We start from the raw sequence: 22,426 nt of genomic DNA on the forward strand, positions 1-22,426 counted from the left end.
ATGCGCTGCATTTGGATTGGCGCTTTTTTATTTTTGATTGCACATTACAATACGGTTATTTTGCATGTGATATATTTATATTATTTACACTTGTGCGTATCCGTATTTAACTCATTCCAAGTTTTCCGTGATGATTAGCGCATTCGTTTCCTACCCACTAATCACGGTTTATAATTACGGCGATTGTACAACTCACTATATATTTGCTTGGATTTTCTCTTAGGTGCGCGCACTTTATCTAACAATAAGATATGTTGAATTATTAGAGACGAAAAAGGTAGCTGCAACTCGTTCGGCGAGTTCTACAGGCTCCGCAACGAGGGATTAGTTCGCATTTGATCTCTGAGAATTTTCCAGGTTTGCGCGCCCATCCCTGGGCGCGCGATAACTTTATCAATTGGCATAATTGCGCTTATTTATGCGTCCTCGGCGATAATGCATATCGCGACTGGCCGCGACGCGGTTCCTAAAGGAAACCGCGGTCCTCGAGCACTTCCTCCGCTTTACTTCCGCCTTGAAGGGGTCTTTTGTATGACTGATAATCTCGGCAGGTCGCACTGAAACTGGCGGCGGACCTGGCTCGCTCGTTAATTTCCCGCAGTGAAACCGCGCGCGCGCTCGAAGAGATCAAAGGATAATATTTCTCACACCGTCCGACAGTATAATCGGCACGCAACGTTTCGCCCAGCTACGTGTGTGCCTCGCGCGCACATTTACGCGCCTATTCGTGGCGATGAATATTTTATATGTGCACGCCGAGCGCGCGCTTGTGCGCTGCCGTACATTTTATATACGAGCACGTTTTATATACGCGCGTGCGAGAAAATCGGTGACCGCATCGAGGTGTGCGGCACACTTTGGCTCCATCGAGCTCCAGGCCGTCAGCCACTTTCCCATCGCGCTGAAAAGCACCGCTTAGATTCGAACGCGGCGCGGAGCGAAACGGAAGAGAACGCGTCGTAACACGCGCGCGAATCATTTCCAAGGCGGGCCTTCGACCTCCGTCACGGAAGATTTCCCTCGCACGTTCCTTTTCTCAGAGACGAGGTGCGATGAGAAAACGTCAGGATGAGATGAGGAAAGCGAGAAACTGGTAAAGTCGCGAGACTGCGAGATCAAACAGTCTGATTTGTGTTTCCTTTTCCTTTTACGAAAATATTGACATTCTAAAAATATTTCGGTAATTTTATATTTGCCTTCGAAAATATGCGCATTGAGTGAACGCAGGAGCCTTCAAAGTTGTTCCTTACTCATGTTTCGTGACGTGCAAAATATTTTTCTCGCGTTTTAACATGTTCCTTGGTAAATCTGAGTCATCCTGTCATCAGCTTCTCAAATCTGTCTATTTGTCTGCGACAGGAATATCTTTTCACAAGCAGGCTCCAGTTCTTTTTCTTATCGCTCGGGGAAAAACTTTGTAGCATGACATGCGTGCGAATATTATTAGCCAATGTAGATACATTACTTTAATGTAAAGCAATGCGTGTCTCGTGACGCGGACACTCGCGAGTTAATTAGCGATCGACGCGGACATATCCGCTCGGTACATGCGAATGCGCTCCTCATACGTCGAGGTACATCTCGAACGCTGTCACGCTTGTCCCCGCTGCCGTCTTGCCCACGCGTGCACGAGTGTTTCGACTGCGCTACCCGTGCAGATCTAATCTTCGCCAAGGCCGGCGATACAGGATTCCGGACGTTACATTAGCAGTCTCGCCTCGGTAAATAGACGCCGCATCGCCCCGCGCGATCGAAAACTGAGTATTTAGCATCCTTGGATACAGACGCACGTGAAACAGCGACTTAGTTAGCGTGCTCGGAGCTTGAAAGTGCGTCTTTTCCGTTCTTCTACGCGGATAAATATAGACACACGCTTTGTCCTTAATTTAGCAGATTGACAAACTGTTATTGGTCAAATTAATATTATTCTGTGTAAAATGTAGCAATTATTAGTAAAATAATATGTGTTCCTGGTAATTCATGTTTGACATTGATAAAAGTAGTAAATTTACTTTTTCTTCGTCATCGATACGACGAAATGCATAATGTCATCATAAGTTCGCCTTCAGAATTCAATTTCTTTTTCGCTCATGTTTTTGTTCGTGTACTTGGGCCTTGCATTTCCGTGCAACGGTGACTCATTGTTCAACTAGACAAAAGCGACGAAATAATAGCGATTATGAGTCGTGCAGGAAGCAAGAAGCCGCGAATGTCATGTTGTACTTTGTCTTCCTCGAATACAAAAACCCTCATGAAACATAAAGGTAAGGATTAGAGGAAATTATATGGTTATTGGTCATTTAAAGAGTCTTTCTTTACGGGACGTCTAATGGATGACTTATTGGCATTCATTGTCAGAAAGTCAAATCATTAAAATTGAAGATAATTATGCAATAATTTTTATTTGATAAAAGTGCATTTTATCGTAAAATTTAAAACTTTTAGACGAATATTTAGTAAATTGGACCTGTCCTTACTCTACGAAGAGAGTAAAAGAGGAAAAAAATAAATCTTGTAGTATTTTATGCCAGACACGTGGCTGTAAAATACCAGAAGATTATTCTCTCAAATAAATAGCGAAACTTTACGAGCGACTGTACGAAGATTCATCGTTTTCCAGGGAGAATCTCGCACAGACGCTTCTGCCCGCAGTGTTCGCGATACATATCCGAGAACAGGTGTAAATTGCGTCGCGTCAAGGAAATTAAAAAGGCGTCGCACAATCCGCCTTGCGTTGTGATTTCGCGATAGCTGTTTATTTATCGCGGGAGTGCGTGTCTACGTTGGCGTGCGACTCACAGAAATTTCCGGAGACGGTCATATATTGGTGACCTTTGAGCGATTGCAAAACGTTTGAAAAAAAAAAAAACACCCTGTTGATCGAGAATAATCATAATGAGGCGGCGAGCGATCAGAAGGAAACCTTTTCGTGACAATTTATTCCCCGTTATATCGTTATGAGAGATAAACGTTGCAGCGGCCGCGGAGAATTCGTCGTAATCGCAGATGCGAATCGCCGTGCCCAAAGCGGCAGAAACGCGGGAAAAAATACGACTGGAACGCGAGAGTGACGCGATTCCGCGATAGTTGGAATTTATTTCGTTCTTACACCTGTCGCGAACTTGAAACTTAATCCTCCCGCGAAGAAAGCGCGTCGTCTGCCGAGTGAAGCAACGTGTGTCAAGAATTCTATTTTTTTAATTCCTTCGGTGAATGTTTACGTGAACCTTCTACAATATAATTTATTATTAATGTAGTTTCTTAATACAATGTTACTTCGCAAACATCGCATTGAGAAATTATATTGCAGAAAATTGTCAAATTTTTATATTTCTTCGTTGCATTTGTTGGCACTTCGAAATGCTTCGAGGTGCGGTGAATTATGCAGCGTTTTTCAGTACGCAAAGTAACGTTAAGTGGGGAAGACAATTCAATCTCCACGCGTATATCGCAGATAGCGCGCGATTCTTAACGCGATTGTTTTCTCAGAAATAAGTAATGATACTTTTGCGGCTTCTCGACTTACGAGTGCTATAATATACACGCCATTACAGACAATTCTCGAGGTTACATTCTTCGATACTTCATAATACGAATCACACATATAGGAGAATATTACCGATCATCTCACGTAATTACGTTGCGTGCAATTCATTCGCTATATTCAATAGCGGACCGCCGCACACATGCACTTCTTTCGTACACATGGAGAAAATCGTCTCGCCATGTATGACTCACTAAGGCGACAAAGCAGTTTTACCTTACACGTGCGCCAGCGTAAAATGAACATTGCATAGTTGCATTATCTCTCGCGTATATGTCAATAAGGCTACGCGTAGCTCGTTACGGTTGTCTCGTGTAGTACACCGCCGCGAGTTCCGTAATTACATAAAGTTTTCCGGCTACGTGTCGGCTATCTTAATCGTAATCAAGAAGAAGCAGGCGCGGAATGAAGAATGAGGAATGGCGTTACGAAAAATAATGTTTGTACAGGACGGCGGTGGAAATGGCGGCGCGGGACGGCCGCGCCGCGAGTCACCAATTATTCTTCGCGGCGCGTAATTCAGTTTCTCATAAGTACTGTCTCCGAAGAAAAGAAACGCGCGGAAAGGGCTGCTACGAGGTATCAGGTGATTCGCGCTAATTACGTGTTCGCTTAATAATTACGACACACGCGGGGCTTCTCGCGCGCGCAGCTCCGGCACGATTAATCAAGCCCCTCGTTTCGCCGTATATAGTCACGGGAATAATTGAAGTTTTGACGAGTTCCCACTCTAATGATATCGTTCGAGTAATAAGAAACACCGCGCCGCGCGCGCGCGCACACAGATTCACGCCCTGTTCTACCTCCGATGTCCTTGAGGATGAAAGGGCGAATTGGCGCGTGGATCGATGATCGTTAATTACCTCGGGAAAACCTTGGCGAAGATGCCAGCAGGGTCAATTGTTATACACGTCGACAAAATGTTTGTCCTGTATGGAAAGAATTTTAATTAAATCTTTGTCAAATTTCGTAGCTTGCAAGACAGTTTTACGAATTTTGCGATATTTTTTGGAAATATTAAAAAAAATGCTTAGTCAAAAATTTTTATATTCTATGATACAAAATCTATTTTTAATTATATGGCATCGAGATATTTTAGTTAATATATTTTGCATTAATTGCAAAAAATTTGAACTTTATAATCTTTGTTAAAAGCGCGTCGACAATTCGGCCAGTATTTATACTGTTGCAAATCTACACTTATACTTGTTTGCGCTTTAAAACGATTTTCTGCTTTTACATTTACTATTGGAATTAGCATAAGTGACTTGATAAGTCAGAAAATTGTGTTATTAGCAGTTCTCCCTGGTTCCCACACGACTAACCCTCATTTACCTTCTTCGACATATACATGAGATTATTAGCCGCGAAGTAAGCAAACTAGTGACCGTACTATTAATTGGCCGACGCCTAGAAACCGGAATTCATTCCGGAATCCATAGTTAATATAAATTTCTGTCCTAATCACGACCATTACGATAGGCTATCTAATTGTGCTCCAAATTATGATGCACTCTGTGCATATACTTTTGCACTGGTAAGAGTAGAAAATTTATATAAGTTTGCTACCATTTACAACAATTTGTTCCAATTTATCAATTAAACACGAGCGTGTTCTTGACGTTTCATGCGACAAGATGGAAATAATTTTTTATTTCCGTTTAATATTTGAATATAACAAATATTGTGTCATGTGCAAATCGTGCAAAATGCAAATCAAGTTTTGACGGAATTTGTATCAGAAAACATCGTAAAAACTTTTCATCTCTTTTGATGCTTCGCAATTTTCCGCGTTCTCGAAAAGAAAATCACGCACACCACGGCCGTGCCGTTGCACTGCACGACATGCACGCCGTGCACGCATGCTACACGGATACCGACCGGGGAAGTCCCCTCTTCGCGAAGACGGACGAGTAGCGAGCGGTGTGTGCCGAGGCCCGAGGGAGAATCAGTCCCGAGTACCATGGTAACCGCGCTTGCGAGTCGCGCTCTCACTCGCGCCCGCCCGTCGCGTCTCACGTACTAACCACCACCGTCAAACCCCGATCGTGCGGCTTCGCGCGTATTCGTGTACGATCGGACTGCGGTCTCCCCGCACGAGCGAGGCCAACCGGTCGACGGCGGCAGTCTCCGCGCGACCAGTTTAATTCCGCACGTAGTCGCGACGATCGGTTGTTCGGTGTCTGATCGCACGCGTTCATGCCCGACTGTATATCGTGTCCGAAGTTTTGCGTTGAATCGCGTGACTCCTCCGTGTCTAACGGCACAAATAAGGAAACGGTCCGTGTGGTTCCGTCGTCGCTCCGGAAGCGTGACGCAAAAACGGAGCACATTCAGCATTGCAGCCGAGGTGTGTGCGCTTGAGCCAAGTGAGCCGCGCGGCACGGTGCCCGAAGGCAAATACCTGTGTCCGCCGCCGACTTTCAAGCTGACTCAACGATCAGGCCGTTTTCTGCTTGCCCGCCTGCCGCCGGCCTGCTACTGCTTTTCAGTCACGGCACGACAAAACTGCAAGCTCTCGCGTGTGTATCATTAGCGCGCGCGAGAGCCGGATCGCAACGCGAACCCCGCGAGCGTGTTCGCGAGGTCGCAGCGCTCGCGATGATTCTTCAGTAGTGCGATCGGAATCCTGCGCGTTTCCGCGAGACCGCGAAAGAATTCCACGCGACAACATCGTAGACGTTTCTCCCCTTTTCGATTCTCACCCCGCTGCGAGTGTAACGTGCCTTGTGTGCCTCGAATACTCTTCATCAAGCGGCTAGTCGCGAACGTCGACCGGCGGCGCTCTCAGAACCACCTGTTGATCTGCCATCGCGTTTGCACGAGTGACAGTGACGTTGGTCCGCGCGTCGCAGCGACGACGGCATCGATACCGACGACGATGGCAACGATGCGTAACGATTAGGGCGCGCGCAGCGGAAGCCTTGCTCTACGTTCGCTTGCTGGTGATCGTGGCGTGGCGAATCGAGGCCGATTGATGATGACCATGTTCGGCACCCTCGTGCAGAGGCTCACCTCGCCGGTGACCTCGCCGACGAGTCCGCGACGGCGCTTCAAGTCGCCGTCGCGCTGGGAGGTGCAGAGCGACCCGGAGGACGACCCGGCTGCGCCTGTGAGAAAATCCAGAGCCAAGCATCTGCTGGACAAGCGCAAGAGTAAAAGCAGAGCACGCGGACTGCACTCCTCGCAGTCGGACCATTTGCAGATGTGCAACGGCGGTGGATGGCACGACGCCGCGTTTCCGCCACTGCGCGGCACCAAGAGCCTTGGCAGACTCGATGGCATGAAAGAGGTGAGCCCGATGTTTTTCACACAGATGTGTGGATATCGAATATTTCGAATCGCCTGAACCTCGCTGCATTTGGTTTCAATCGAGTCTAGTTTAATTTACCGTAGATACTATCATTTTATGTTGATTTTAGATTATTCCGAGATTTTCGAAATGAAAAATTTCCGAGCAAAAGATAATTCTTCATTTTTCCGTATATTCGATGTGATCAAAGTGGTTGATTAATTTCGAATATATGATACTTTTAAAGATATTCTCGTGTGGCATATCATTTTTCCCAAAACTGAAAAAAAATCTCAGATTCTTTGAATTATCGCGGACTCGACTCACATCTTATAAATATTCATACGTTTCTTTCCATTCGTTTCTTTACCACATGTTTTTATTCGGATAAAAGTGTGCTATTGAGCAGCAAATCTTATTGTCTCTGGCATATAATTAGACATTATTTAAGTATAATAGATAGATATGTCCATGTTTATGTGTCTCAAACAAGGGTTGGCCCTGGACTAGGTCAAAGCAATTTAGAACGTTTTAACCTCGGTTTCACTATTACTCATACTATTAGCACTATTGTACCAATGCTATTATTGTTACTGCTAGTGACTAATCGATACAAAAAGGCTTTCAACCGAGGGCTTTATCGAAGACGAGGTCTGTCGCGGTAACATATTTTACGCTTAAAGTTTATCAAGAGATTCAAACCTTCATTTTTCTAACGGAACAATGATTATTTTGTTTATTTACTCCAAAACGTTAGCATAATGTAATTAAAAGATTTATTTTAAATTTAATATGAATTATATCTTCGTGAAAGAGAAAGAGAGAAACAAATCACTTTTATTCAAAAATACGTATAATCTTTCCGACGCTAATTAATTAAAGCATACATTATTAACTGTTTTAAGCGTATCAAGTAGACATGCGTATTATCTGAAAGTTACTTCTATATAATAAACTCATTTAATGTCTAATAACGTTAGTTTCTACATTTTTGAAACGGATTAGTTTCACTGCATAAACTTGGCGACGACAATCTGTATTAACGATCTTCGGCTACGCAAGTCATCGAAAGTAGTCAGGAATTGGATCGTGACGCACGTCTGTGAAATGTCGGTTATCTTATGCGTCAATTATTACACGAATTTATGGATTGGGTAATCTGCTGTTCCAGTAGAGTAGGTACCAGGTATTCATTAACTGACAATCATATTCTACAAGTTTATGCGCGATGTAAGATTGAGGATAAAAACGTAAGTTTCGCGAATAGTTAAAAACTTTCGTAAATACATCGTTTCCTCTTGTTAACGATCTTGGGTGTGCAGAGTTAATACAAGAGGAAATCAGCGATGCAAGAGAAACGCTAAAATTTATTAATAATGATTTGGAGATTACTGGTACGTGAAATCGGTAAATGATCCAATCACTTTTCGAAGAGATTAAGCAGTCTTTCGGTAAAGAGAAAGATAATAAAGATAAAATTCATATTATTTTAAATTAATAATTTTCACACGCGCGCAAGAAAGTTTACGAGTCTTTCGAACTTACAATTCTACGATCTGATAACTTTTTTTACTCAATATTGCTGGGAGATTTAGAAACAAAAGAATATAAATATGCAAAGCCATTTTTTGGGAGAAAGAAATCTCGCGTTTCTCCATGATTTATTATTAAAATTCTTTTGTAACTCAATTTGACTATTCTTCTCTTTTAATCAAACCGGCCCAGACATTGTGATGTGCGTATCGTAACCTGATTATGTAATTGCTTCACAACAGGTACATCGGTTTTTACATCAATGCGTGTGTAGTATGCGAGTTTTACATAATTCACATTCGTAGTTATGTAGCGCGGCATTACGGCACTTTTTTCCCTTCCGATGTTCTACACGCGTTATATTTGAACCGTTTGTTTCGGAAGTGACATAAATCACATTCCTCAAAGCTTTTACTTTGAAAGTAGAAGTGAATTTGTGAAAATCAGTTAATTAGAATAAAACGTGAGATTCTTAAATCGCAAAAACCGAACGCCAGCATATTTTAGATACTATTGTCTGCAATACAAAAAAAAAACGGAATATTAGTAGCAGAAATAACTTTTTACGTCACAATGGTTAAAAATATATTGAAATTTTCATTTTTTGAGGCTGTTTTGTAAATGTAAAATTATTTCATTGATTGAGAAATTGAAAAATATACTATTTAAAAATAGGCCGTCTGACAACCTTAAACAAGCGAATAAACATGTAAATTAATAGGATTTTTATTCGTTTGTATAACATTTACAAAATGTGGTTTATGTTACACTGTCGGAATAAGCGATTGAGATTTACCGTGTGTTTGCATCGACGCGTAAACGGAACGGATATGAGTGAGAAAAAGTTGGCCGCGCTGCTCGAAGCACGAGTTGGCCCCAGTCGTCGACACCTGCGATTGTTTGTTTACCATCGGACGAGGTCATCGCGCGAAACGATGATATCCGTGAACATTCGTCGAAGCACGTCGATTTTCACGCATTTATTACGTAGAGAACGTATATGTAATATATTCATATTTTGTTAATTTACGTGTCGATTGATTTGACATTTGATTCACATTTTATCGCATATTAAAGGAGAAAGAGGATAAAGAACTAAATGTATGTAGCTACATTTATATTTAAAAGTAACATTAACTATATTAAAACAATTTATAGTATATATTATTTATCAAGAATATTTAAAAACTTTTAGATTAAACTTTACTTAAAAATAGCAACAGGTAATATTTATTTTTATATAATTATATATTTTATAACATTACAAAAGATTCATTTTATTTAAATTCTTAACATTAATAGATTCAGCGAAATAATCATGCAGTTGTTATTGAAACGGGTTCTGTTTAACGTTAATTTTTATTTACTTCACTATTTCACGGTCGAATACGCGATCAATGCACGCGTTTCTTTCAGCTGGCTAAATGAAAAAACAAATACAGTCAAAAGTTTGGAAATTTATCACTTGGCTTCTCGTCAGCTTTCTATTCAACGTAGAAAAAAAGTGTTAATTGCTACAACTTGCTCGATAATCGATTTACGCGATACAAAATCGTCTGTAGTTTTCTCTTCCCACCTCGCGCATTTTATCGCCGTCGACTTTCACGACGCGGCACCGATACGTTACTCCTCGGCTGCCACCCTTTACCTCCTAACCTTGCTCGCGATCAAAGCTTCGGGAACGTCGAATACTCACCTCACCGTAAAATCACCGGCTTTCACCGAGCGTAATACGACGTCGTAGCACCGCGAATCGTCGAACGTGTCCGTAATTCGTGCAAATTGCGCGCACACAGTCAGTCCGCGCCTTCCTCACAAACGCATTATGTCGCCCGAGACACATGCACACGCCATGATTACGCTATAGAAACTGAATATCCGACTGATGACGAGCTATCAAAGGCACAGAAGTGAAACGCGGATCGCTGTCATTAACCCAATAGACCTCGGGAATTTTATTCGAATATTTATAGCGAAATAATCTGTCTAGTAATTTGCGCAATGGTAATTTGTCAGAGTAATTTATCTAGAAACCAATTTCAAATATTACTAAAATGTCGTAATTTTTTTTAGGTGTCGCGTGTAAAAAATAAAGCTTAGAACACATTTTTCATGATTTACGATAAATCGCAACGTTGCGCATGTAATTTTTCCTTTAATTAAACTGAATATATCCACAGAGTTAGTAGGTGATTTTTTTTTTAAATATTTTGCTGCATGCTGCGATCGTAGATAATAGAAAAGGATTTACTCACCGGAGTGAATTTTAAATTTCGAACACGCCGCACACGTTGCTTTTCTCTTTGCTTCCGTCTATTTAAAAATACCGGCGTGCTTTTTGCGCTTTGGTGCAATGCCCAGGTGCCACTCGTGACCATGCACAAACGTTGCATAGCGGCCTCTCGAGGTCATTAAGTGTCGTCGTCGGCTACGGCTACGGGGAGCGGTGCAATTCGTAATTCGACGAAATTGCGTGGCTCTTTAACGACCTCGGTATTTGAACGACGACCCACCAAGAAGCGCTTTGTGCCTCTCCCCGCACACAAACGCGCATACACACGCGACCGAAGGGGGCATTAAGGCCGCCACTAAAAGCGGACCTTGCCAAATGTTCGTAATTCGAGCGACTCTTAACGACGACGTTCGCCCCGGCGTGTGTTACGAACCTCCATCACCACCTTCCATCGAGCCTTCTCTTCCTCGTTACGTCCTTCTCCTCCGCAGCCACCCTCGCGACTCCACTTTTATTCCCGTGGAAGAGTGCACGCGAGGCGCCATTAATTTTGCGGACGAATAAAAAAAAAAAAAAAGGGAACAGCGCGCCGGGGACGTGCGCGTTAGCAGCGTCATCCGGGCGACCCTCGGCTCTTACGGCGGTTTTACACAGCGCTGATAATGAGGCGAATCAAGCGGACGTGTTATTTGTACGCTATTTAACCCGCGCGAATATTTGCGCGTGCAAAATTGGCGAATAGCGATATTAAGATTACCCGGTGCTTTATCCGGAACATTCGCGGGGTTGCATGGGAAGGGCGCTGCGCGCGGATGTTTGTTTATCAAATTGAACGGCGATGATTAATTAAGCAAACAAGCGGGTATTGAAGGAAGTGAATAGAAACGTCTTTCACTTTCAGGCGCTTTTTCTCCATCACGCTAATGGTCCACTTAGCCTCAATTTTACTCTTGTAAAGAGCAGTAATGAAGCATTCGCTATCGGGTCATTATCAATGTCCCTATTCTTTTGCGCACTGTTATAACTGAATCTCCCTAATTGCATCCTTTTGTAACGTGCAATTCTTTTAATTGCGGACAAAATAAAATTTAATGGGCTTTCTTGAAGAAAAAAAAAAAGAATTTAAATAGTACGAGGAAAATTAAACGACTTTTAGATATTTACTTTTTCTGAAAAGAAAAGATGCAGCAGCCAGCAGATAACTTAATGCGCATTATTAATTATTCTCTTTGCTTAATCATTATCAGCCTGCTTAGATTTGTCCGAGACATTAGTAAGTGCGTAAACATCATTTGTATCTACTTATTAAAGAAAAAAAAATCACCATTTGCCACTTGATTTGCTCCGCTACCGACCTTGTGTAAACTCGCCATTAATGATCCTTCTTGGACGAGTTGAGAGGAATAGAAAGAGAGAGAGAGAGAGAGAGAGAGGGCGAGAGTACGTTGTCCACTGCTTGCAACTGCATACAAGATAGGGATCTATCGGTGTGCAGCTAGTTAAATCGCGATGCAGTGAACGAGAGAGTGCGCGCGAGACACGAGGAAGTCCTGGCGCGTTGCCTTGTTTCGGCGCACGATAAGATCGATGATCACAGGTGATGGAGCACGGTAGCCAAATCTTGAACACTGAACATCGTCCAGCGAATAGGTGTCTTTTTATTTTTGTGTCTATTTATGTTGAAGCCTGTCTTGCTTTTTTTCATCGACCTATCACGAGATTTTTTTTGAACATCTGATATCCTCTTGTATCAATTTTTTCATCAAACTCGATACTGTTATAAAGAAACAAGGCTGAAAAATTCTTATGCCTGACGCTTGAAGCCCATAATTCATTTTTGCTACTCTTGCCGAATATTTATCTAAATTGTTAAATTTTAAATGGAAAAGTTCTCACTAGCACAAAATTTCATTATTTTGCTATTTTCCAAACTCGATTCATGCTAATTTCACATAAATACTATTTAATATATCGAAATGTATTCCATTACGTTAAATTAGCTAATTGAAAATTCAGAATACACATCCGAGAAGGTGATCTCTCTCTCTCTCTCCCTGCACTTTACACATGAAAGATTAATTTCGTTCCGCGAGCAAAAGACTAAAAACCCATAACCCTCAAAAAGTCGCCTTATAAGGGAGTCCCGAGATTGATCCGAGAGCTTCCTGCGGATTGTCTGCGGGACATTCCGAGACTCTGAATCAAATCGCGTTCGTCCAGTTCGTCCTACGGCCGCTAAGGAACGTGGATCTGACACCGATCGCGAACGTATGAGACATCATCTCCCGCGTCATAGTAAAAAAAGCTGCTCGCGCGCGTTCGGAGATTCGACGGCCACGATTACGAAGAATCCGTTAAAGAAGAACGTTCCGCCTTTCTGTGTCGTGAGAGTCTCGCTCTACCGTAGACACTGACAGTTTCGTTCTTCTCACGCGGTGCGTTCATCATATCAGTTTTTTTTTTTTTTTTCTCGCAAGATACGAGACATGACATTTTGTATTCACGAACGGAAATACTTCGCTATGGTTGTATATTTTTATTTACACCGGTCTGACGTAAGGTTTATTTTATTTTATTTTTCATAAATTTAAATTAGCATAAAATGTAAATGTGAACATTTTTTATTTTATAGAATCTTTTTTTTTATGCACAACATGATGCTTATTTTTTATCCTCTCTGTTTATAGGTATTAAAATTAAATTATTTTTTAAAAATCATACAAACTTGCGTACTTTTACGCATATTTATCGCAAATGTCAAATGCGTGTGTCGTTAATTCAGAACCAAGTTGTAATACTACTATGTTAATACGAGGATTTAGATGTTGGCGAACGATTCGCTTCAGCGTATATCCGTTAACAAAAGCAGCAGGTAGACAGATCGCCATAACTCGTTATAATAATTTAACGTCAGAACAGTGAATCTTCACGGTAGAACAAATTTGCGCATGGGATTTCGGCGATTCGCGCGTCCATAGATGTCAGTTTCCCCCTAGCCATTGTTCATCGCGGTTGAAAGGACGGACGGGGCAGAAGAAATGCTAATTGTGAATATGAAAATCGCGGCAGGGGTGTCTGCCGCATATAAGCTCTCGTTCTTTACGAGGCACGTCGTGTGCAAAAGACTCGTCTCCTTTTTTCGCGATCCCTTTTGAATCCTTGGACCGAGGGAGTTATGACGCTCGTTGCCCTTGACATTCGCGACGCGCCGAGATTTCGCAGAAACCGATTCGCGTTGCTTGTAAAAAAAAAAAAGAAACGTGATAACTTTTTGATTCGGCGGACCGACAGACGGAATGTCCATTATGATGGAAGAGTGTTTTTTCAGAAAAAAATTTCTCCGTTTAAGGCGTTTAAACGAGAATATAAGACATATTAATTATTATCTATTTATATATTATTTTCTGCTTTTATTTCGTTACTTGCGAAATTTCAAGTTTGTTTCACAAATAAAAAATTTCACGTTTACGCAAAGGCGCAATCGAAGCTTTCCGAATGTTTTTTTCTAAATGCCGATGTTGCCCGACAGTCAATATGTTTTGTGCGTTTGATTTAAAGTCGCACAACAATCGATCGATTAAATCTTTATTTATGACGTGCCGTATGCAGATCTTAAAACGTGCTTCGTCCATGACATTCCTCTAACTCTTTTGTTCGGTGAATTCCTCGCGCTCGTCCTTGGTCCTTCCTAGAACACGCTAGACAGTCCTTTTCGCGTGGCAGCCGGGATTGCGAGCGGAGAAGAGATGAAAAACGAGACAATAAAATTGCATTGAGGAAAGAGACGCTAATTTGACGTCAACAGCAAGTTTGGGTGCGATCGATCGCTATTCTAGTTTGTTGCGGCACTCTCGAAGCTGCTTCACAGCGCTGCAATTAGCGCCGCGCTTTACTGTTACGAGATCCACTCACGATATATCTCACGGGATAATTTCAAAGTGACTCGTCCGTATATCGACTGCGTTTGCACTCCGACATTATTGTTCTTAAGTCGCTTGTTTACTTTTAATTGCGTCCGGCTTCTAAATGCAACTGTCTCTACGTGCGCTGTTTATAACCGAAACAGAATAATTTAAAGACAATTGTGTAATTCGCGCTCTCGCGAGGCAAACAGGCGTCGCACAGACGTAATTATTCTCGTAACATGTAATTCGCGTTTACGGTTTGGTTTTATAAATAAAACTGCTGGACGTGTAAGTTGTGTGAAGTATCGAGACAATTAAATGTCGGAAATAAGAATGAAAAAGTACAATTTTTGAATGTGCAATTTAATATATTTAGAATTTAGAGATTAATTTTAGGATTAAAAAAATCCAAATCTTATAAAAAATGTAGAAGTATTATGACAATTCTTCTAGAAAATTGCGTTTTAAAATTTAGAAATCGAAAGTCTAAGGATAGAAATGCATGAGAACATCCATAAGAATATCTTTTCCACGAGTTTTAATGTTCAATTCTTACGCTGCAATAACAACGTTAAGATGCGAATACAAGATTTAACGAACAACTCTTATACTTATTTCCATCCGCATCGCCTAGAGCGATTAATGCTTACGCAGATAACAAATATTTCTGAACTCTGCATTATTATTATGCGCTGTGCAATATGCGGCGTGCCAATTGCATGAGTCATATATCCATGTCCGATTCAAAACTGCGTTTATATTCGAGCTGTCTTATCTAAAGTGTACACGACTTTATCTAGACGCACCTGTTCGCTCAAGCGTGTTAAATAAATTGAGTGATTTGAGTGTAACTCAATTGTTTTGCTAATGGCGCTTAATTTCGCTCGTTATTATTTCTTTTTTTTTTTTTATCAGTGGAAATGCGCGCGAGGTCATGTGGTTTAGAGGATTATTACGTTCCGCCGAGGAAGTGAATGCTCTCCGTTGCCACTTGTCCGACTTCCTATTTCAAGGCTGGCTGTTAACTGTCGAGAAAATTCTGGCTTACGCTACCTTGGTCACGATAATTGTGGCAATTAAATTCGCGATGATCTCTTGTTTCTGCGACTTCAATTCCATTCGCGACTGATATTTGAAGTCCGCGTGTTTAAGGGAGCGTGGCGGGTTTGTTCGTTAGTTCTATTTCGCCGCTATTCGTCGACTTGACAGCGAGTGAAACCTTACGAAATAATTGCGATACATTAATTATTTCCCATTTTCCCGTTAAAAAGTTATACATAAATAATAAATTCGGATGGTGTATCATTACAACGCACATTTCTCTTTCGTTTGCCGGTAATGTGAGGAAATTCGACGTGCCGCGGGCGAAAAGGTTAAGTACAATAATTTCGCCAGGTATACTTTCGTGCAAATCGCATGTAAATTTGATTTTTAATAGACAGTTGGTAACCGCGAGGTCGAAAGATCGATACCGCAGACTTTCTATGTCAGCCGTAAGGCATCCCCTGTGCTCATTAATAATGAAACTTTCTCGTTTCGGCTGCGATCGATGCACCTTGCACTTCACGCACCTGCTATCGGGAATCTATTGAGAAGCGCGGGAGAAATTTCTCGGCACAAACACATCGTATTTCTTTCGAGATAATCATGTTTACGATTTCATAATCTTCCCCGTTATTGTTATCTAAAAAAATACCTCAAAATGAGATTGTTTCATTTGATCAGAGGGGAATTGATTCCAAGAAAATTTGCCTTTCCCATAATGAAAAGACTCGCGTCACAAAAATGTGTACAGAAATATAAAGTGTGAAGAGAAAGATATTTTTTATAAGAAACCTACAAAATTAATCAATTTGGGAAACAATCTTATAATTGAATTTTTCATGCATTACCAGTTTTTCTTCTTGACTTAACAATTGTATAATTTTTATTTTTAATTGCATATTTTGTGCCATCATACACGTGTTTCGACGAAATCTTTTTAACAATTTAATGTTTACAATTACCAAGTTTAAGATACCAGTTTTGCTCATATCATTGGACAATCAGGAAGTATACATGTTCTACCCAATTACGTTTAGATTTAGCACATTAGATAAGCTAATTCACACGTCCGTTTTTTATCCTTTCAAACGAGATTCTTTAGTCATTCGGGCTCTCAGAGTTCAAACGCTACTTGACACAAAGCCCTTTGCCTCGTTGACTCGTTTAACTCGTATTTTCGTCCGTTTAATCCAGTTTACCGAATCCTCGTTGAGCGACTTTCAAGCGATTAAAGTCTCGTTCAAGGCCCAGCTCTTCTGGAAGCTTCATTAAAATTCTTACATTCTTCCGCCGCGTCATATCTCCCGTATTTGTGCAGTGCAAATATTTTTGACAACTCGAAAGAAATAAAAGCCGGATTTCTTGCGAAATCGACTGGAAAACCTTCTTTTCAATTGTCTTAAAGCAATGCAAATGCAATTGATTGTGATTAAACGTCTACAATATTGTTTAGAAATGCTTAACTTTTGCTTTTACGTAATATTACACATTTTCATAGATGAAATTTTCATGAATAATAAAGATGTATGCCTTCCGCGACGAGGCGAGCGCCTTTCGTAATGGACGCGCATGATGTATAACAGTATCCCCGAGAAAACTGTACGCGGAAACTCTATTGACGCGAAACAATTCGACGATAATGTGCCTCATCTCTCGCTAGCGCGCTCCGTTAGGAGATGCAATATCGTCGGGGCTCCATTCTTTCGTTATGGAGAAGATAGATACGATCTCTTTCTCTTCGGGGGCTCTCTCATAATTCAATTCCGTGGAACTCCCACAGCTTTCGTGCGAAACTCGGCGCCCGTCGTAATCGGGCCGTATTTTCTTCGATGTGCTTTATAATGCGTAACAGCAGTGCGGTCGACGAAAGAGGAAGGGCGAGGGAGAGGGGGATAAGAACAAGGAGATCGATCGCGGTGCGCAGATCGAGCGTACAATCGCGTGAATTGAATAAGCGTGCAATAGTCCCGGCCTCGCTTAGGTTGAATCGCTGGCTTAAGCGATCTGACGTAAGCGTGGATTAAAAATTATTGCTTTTTATCGCGGTGATGTATCTCGCTTTTCAAAACACGTTAAAACAATATTCACTAAAATCGCTTGCGCGTTGCCGGTGATGTGAAATAAAATGATACAAAAGTTTGCAGTGATTTGATTCACCTACAGCTAGCGATAACGATAATAGATGCTAGGTGTGTTTCTTCGGGAACAAAATGCATTATGATCTTTATTTTGTACTTTCCATTCCTCTATCATAATCAGATCTAAATGCAAGCGTTATGTTTAAGAACTGCGTTGCAGCTGCGCGATAAGAAAAGCTGGAAATGTTAAAGCCGTATCATAAAGATTGTCGATCGGCGCTCCAACTAAAATTACAGCGCGCCTATTACGTTATTCTTCGTTCGTAGAACGCGGCGGGGTATCTTAATTATTCGCCGTTAAGTAATTACACAGTCGGTCGACAAGCGCGCTACTTCTAAGCGATCGACCGTAACTGTAAAAGGGATAGATGGAAATATGCGGCCGACGTGACGTTTCCAGAGATAGCAAGTCCTGCGATAATTAGCGGGTGATTTCTCGGCGTCCCGGCAAGAATTGTGCTCCGGAAACCAGGTTGCTCGATATTTAATGCAAGCGCGCGGATCCGCCACTGTCGTCGTTGCCGGCGTAATGCAGTGAAAACGAGGGCTCTCGACGACGTCGACATTGAGCCACTTGGAAACCGCGTGTCGCTTTTCTCTCTCGTGCGCGCTCCATCTCGGCGGCGATGTCAAAGATCCGCAACCTCCTCCGAGGAAGCGGAAGATACCGGGTAATAGAGAATTACGACGACCCGCGGGGAAAAGTGGATGAAAATAAGGTGGCCTAGTGACTCGAGAGAAATCTTGATGACACCGTTATCTCGTGGCGTATCCATGCTATTTTACAATCTTTTCCTCGACGACACGCGATACCTTTGCATACCATCATCCCACACACACACACACACACACTGGAATTATTATACTGTAGAAAAGTTGCGCGAAATACGAACATTTTTTTTTTAAATTCTAGAATTCAAAAAAATGTTCGAACATTTATAATTTGCGCGCCGAGAGTGTACATTAATATGTACATTGTAGCGCGCGGATGATGCAAGCGAATTTGATACGTTATTTTTCAGACGGTATAATGGTAGTCCAATTATATTAATCTTTTACAATATCGCATCTTTCCTTTAAGGTGGATGTGGCAGGAGCAAACGGCACAAAAGATTCTTCATTTAGCATCCCTGTCAGCGGTGCGTACACGTTGCACCTTGCGTGCCGAGCGCATCAATGCGAAATTGCCGGTTCGCTTCGAGCCGCAGAGAATCGTCGAGTTAATTAACAATTATACGTCGCGATCGTCCGTTTCTCCGTCGACGGACAGTTCGGTTAGTTCAGTCAGTGAGCGTCCGACTCTCTCAAATGCGGTCTCAATTGATAACGACTCACGATCATCGCTGCCAGATAGATGCCCGCGTATCGATGACTTACTTTTTGTTTTTTTGTTTTTTTTTTCCTCTTCGCAACCCTGACAATTAATCAGTGTCAATATATTTCGATTCAAGTGGTCGCGTGTGCGAGTGTATGGCCAAGATTACTTAATAATCTCACATACCGGTTCTTGATTAATACTATGACCGTGCTGGATAAATTTGGACTTTTTTCTTATTTAAACTACGACACACGGGCGTATAAGACTTTTTAATTGATTTGCGGTCGGGTGGATCATGCGATGGTTTTCAAATTTATACCCGCAACTCAAGCGACTGGTAGTTCAATTAATTAATGTTGCAACGTTTGATTAATGGTATCGCGTTAAAAGTATTTCTCTCCATTTATTAATCAATCTTAGATATAATTCTCTCATCTGTAAAAATTCGAAGATTAAATCAAGTCAATAGAAAGCGTCTAGAAGAAAGTCATTGGCGCGACGGGCGAAACGTGTGCGCGATGAACAAGCCGCAAATCCGATGGAAGACTGATATCTCGTTGTTTCATTAATCGCGACACGAGGCATTGTTCCCTTACTAGGAAATGTAAAAGTAGCGGTTTGCTGCGCTGCGCCTCTTTCTCTCTCTCTCTCTCTCTCTCTTTACGATTCCAATCTACTTACTAATACGCATTTCGCGCAGTGTGTGAGAACAGACGTAGAAAGATATAATTTACACGGTGTGCTGGTGTTCACAGTGTTCATTCATTTTCAATATTTAATTATCCTGCTTCGAGGCGCGTAATAAGCCGTACGGCTACTTTTGTGCACAGTTATCGAATAAATCTTTCACATTGTCTGCGATCGCAGTGGAGCAGAGGTCGTCGACCTTGTCGACGCATTTGTCATTCGCATTTGCCGTTTTGCTTTTAAATTAGCGCGCATTGCGAGCGTAAGACATCCCGAATACGTACATTTATTACGAATGCTGCTGCACGTCTACAATGACTCGGAATAAAAGATACGTAATACATAAATGTACTTTTGCACACAATTCAGTGAAATATCGGTGGAAAATTATGTTGCGCAGAGAATTCTCATGTAACATTGATACAGTTAGTTGCTTTGTATTGCTCGTGTTAAATTTATCCGAAGGAATTTCTCCCGATACACGCTTACGCCATTAACAACGCTACCGTAGAAATAAATAGCATCGCGAGCACCTAACTCACACCGCCGCTGCTTAAACGTCATTAACGCGGCGTCGATGTTCGAGCAGGAATTCCGGATGAATCCGGGCGCGCCTCTCGATGCGATTTTAGAGCGAGTGTTTTATTGGCCATTAGTTTGATTTGCGGTAAGTGCCTCGTTACGCAATGAATGCCATCGATTTCTGCCTGCCACGCGCAGTGCGCGCAGGGCAGAGCCGCGAGCAGCGAATGAGACCGCCGATAAAATCGATCGATATCTCGATCCCCGCGCGGTTACTTAAGAGCCATATTAGCGTCGATCTTGTATTGCTTCCCCCTCCGCGTTTCTAATTCCAATACTGAAACGAGATCCTCGATCTCGGCGAACGACACACTTAATTTCGCAGATACTAATCGACGAGACATAAAACGCGGCTGACTGTCATGTTCATTAAATGTCCAATTCTTCTCTTTTTCAGAAGTATCTAATTTGTCAAAAATTATTAATCGGCACATATAAAAGTTGCGTTCGTATCGTTTTAATATTGGATGTGATTAAACTGTTTGCTTATTTTTTAATTTGATATATTACTCTTGTGGCGTTTTTACTTTCAAAATGTTATACATCAAGCAAAATGTTTCTCTTTTTCTGATAATGTTCTAATGACAGGAGACGAATTGAGACAAGGCTGTTCTCGTTCGAGAAATTAGAGATACGCTTTCCTCCGTACGAATCGTCGTAGGACGCCGTCCGCTCGATCGCGCCTCAAATGCTTCGGCTTCTTTCTCGCCGCCCGTCTCGGATAAGTACGCTCATTTCAGGCACACCCTGCGCGTCATATTACAAGCGCGTCGTTCCAAACGTATGTCGAAATCGTCCGAGGATGATTCCTTGCCATTGTTTGCAAACACCTACGGGGTACCGAGAGTTATTCCTCTTCCTCGCGTGTCTCCCGGCCGCGGTAAGAACACGCGCGCTCCAAGTGCCGTTGATCTTCGTTTAGTAAGCTGGATTTACTCGTTAACATGCCACGGCGTCGCGATGCCACGTAGATAATCGAATATTCCCGGCATAATGCTTAGATAGAAATGTTCGCTTGATATGTCAGCGTTATATTGCGCGCTTCACAGACTCGCGAGGATTACGAAATCTATATACGGCACGCTTATTTATTTATTTTATATTGTGATGTAAAAATTTGTATTTAAAAACTTGAAGATTGTGATGTCAACAGATTGATTGTTTTCAAGTTGAGTTGTACAAGACTACTTGAGAAACAGGTAGCACTTTTGTATTTTCTTAAATGTTTCGTTAGGATAATTAAAAAATCACAAGTGACAGAAAATTGCTTTTTCCGATACGCGTTGGAGACACGCCGTGTTCCGGATCGGTATTTCGCGAACGAGACTGCTCGCGCCGCGCTTAACGCTAGCGAGGGGATTGGTAGTTTCTAAGGACGTAACCCGCCGATCATAATGACCATTATCGCCTTTATTACATCGGACGCGCGCCCATCCCTCGCGCGTCCAATAATCCGTGTTGTTGTTGTACGTACGTGGGATGGGCGCGCGTGCATTCGCACGTGTCGAGTGTTGCATAGTGCGGTGGATGCACCCACCCGCTGGCTCCTCCCGAGCGCCGATCGATGATCCATCGATCGCGCGAACGATGCGCCGCGGGTAGCCCCGGCGCAATATCGCCGCCAGATACATCTTTGACATGTCTCTCGTGGTATCCGCGTGTACCGCAATCACGTTCCTTGCGCTTGTACCGGTATCGTTCGTACATAATGCAGAATTCGCGTGAGCGTGCAGTTTCTGCCGAGTGTCGCGAGTTGTCTACAGATGTAGGACCCCCCCCCCCCCCCCCCCGCAAGAATTTTATAGACTAATTTCGTGCGGATTTGTTTTCAATACAAATGTTATTAAGATCCTTCGAGTCGCAAAAATTGAAAAGTTTTTGTGAATTAGTTTCGAGAAATTTGATCCTTCAATTTCAAACTTTATCAAAATTTTAATCTAAGAATTTGCTATTTTACAGATACGTAGATTAAAAAAGTTTATAGCGCATAGATAGTTTTATCGAAGCATTGCTGAAGAAAAGTCGACTTACGTTTAAGGATATCTACTTCATCTATTTTTATTCGCGGTCGACTTTCATAAGAGCATCGGAGTATCTCAAAGCGTGTCCAGACCGGCGCCATAATTCATTTTAATACCCGATTAATTCCG

General features: G+C 42.1%; 1 protein-coding gene across 5 annotated transcripts in view; it reads left to right on the plus strand.

Moving 5' to 3' along the window:
• LOC105675351 (rho GTPase-activating protein 20-like) overlaps positions 1-22,426 on the plus strand; it is a 190,175-nt gene that overhangs the window by 87,242 nt on the left and 80,507 nt on the right. Inside the window, exon 1 of one of the 5 annotated variants that reach the window (XM_012372402.2) lies at positions 5,400-6,836. The exons of the other annotated variants lie outside the window; for them this stretch is intronic. Within the exon in view, the coding sequence (XP_012227825.1) occupies positions 6,522-6,836 (315 nt within the window). The 5' untranslated portion in view covers positions 5,400-6,521. Of the gene's footprint in view, positions 1-5,399; positions 6,837-22,426 lie in introns of those variants that run through there. 5 annotated transcript variants of the gene reach the window in all.

The sequence above is a fragment of the Linepithema humile genome, chromosome 5 (assembly GCF_040581485.1).
Source record: "Linepithema humile isolate Giens D197 chromosome 5, Lhum_UNIL_v1.0, whole genome shotgun sequence".
Lineage (NCBI taxonomy): Eukaryota > Metazoa > Arthropoda > Insecta > Hymenoptera > Formicidae > Linepithema > Linepithema humile.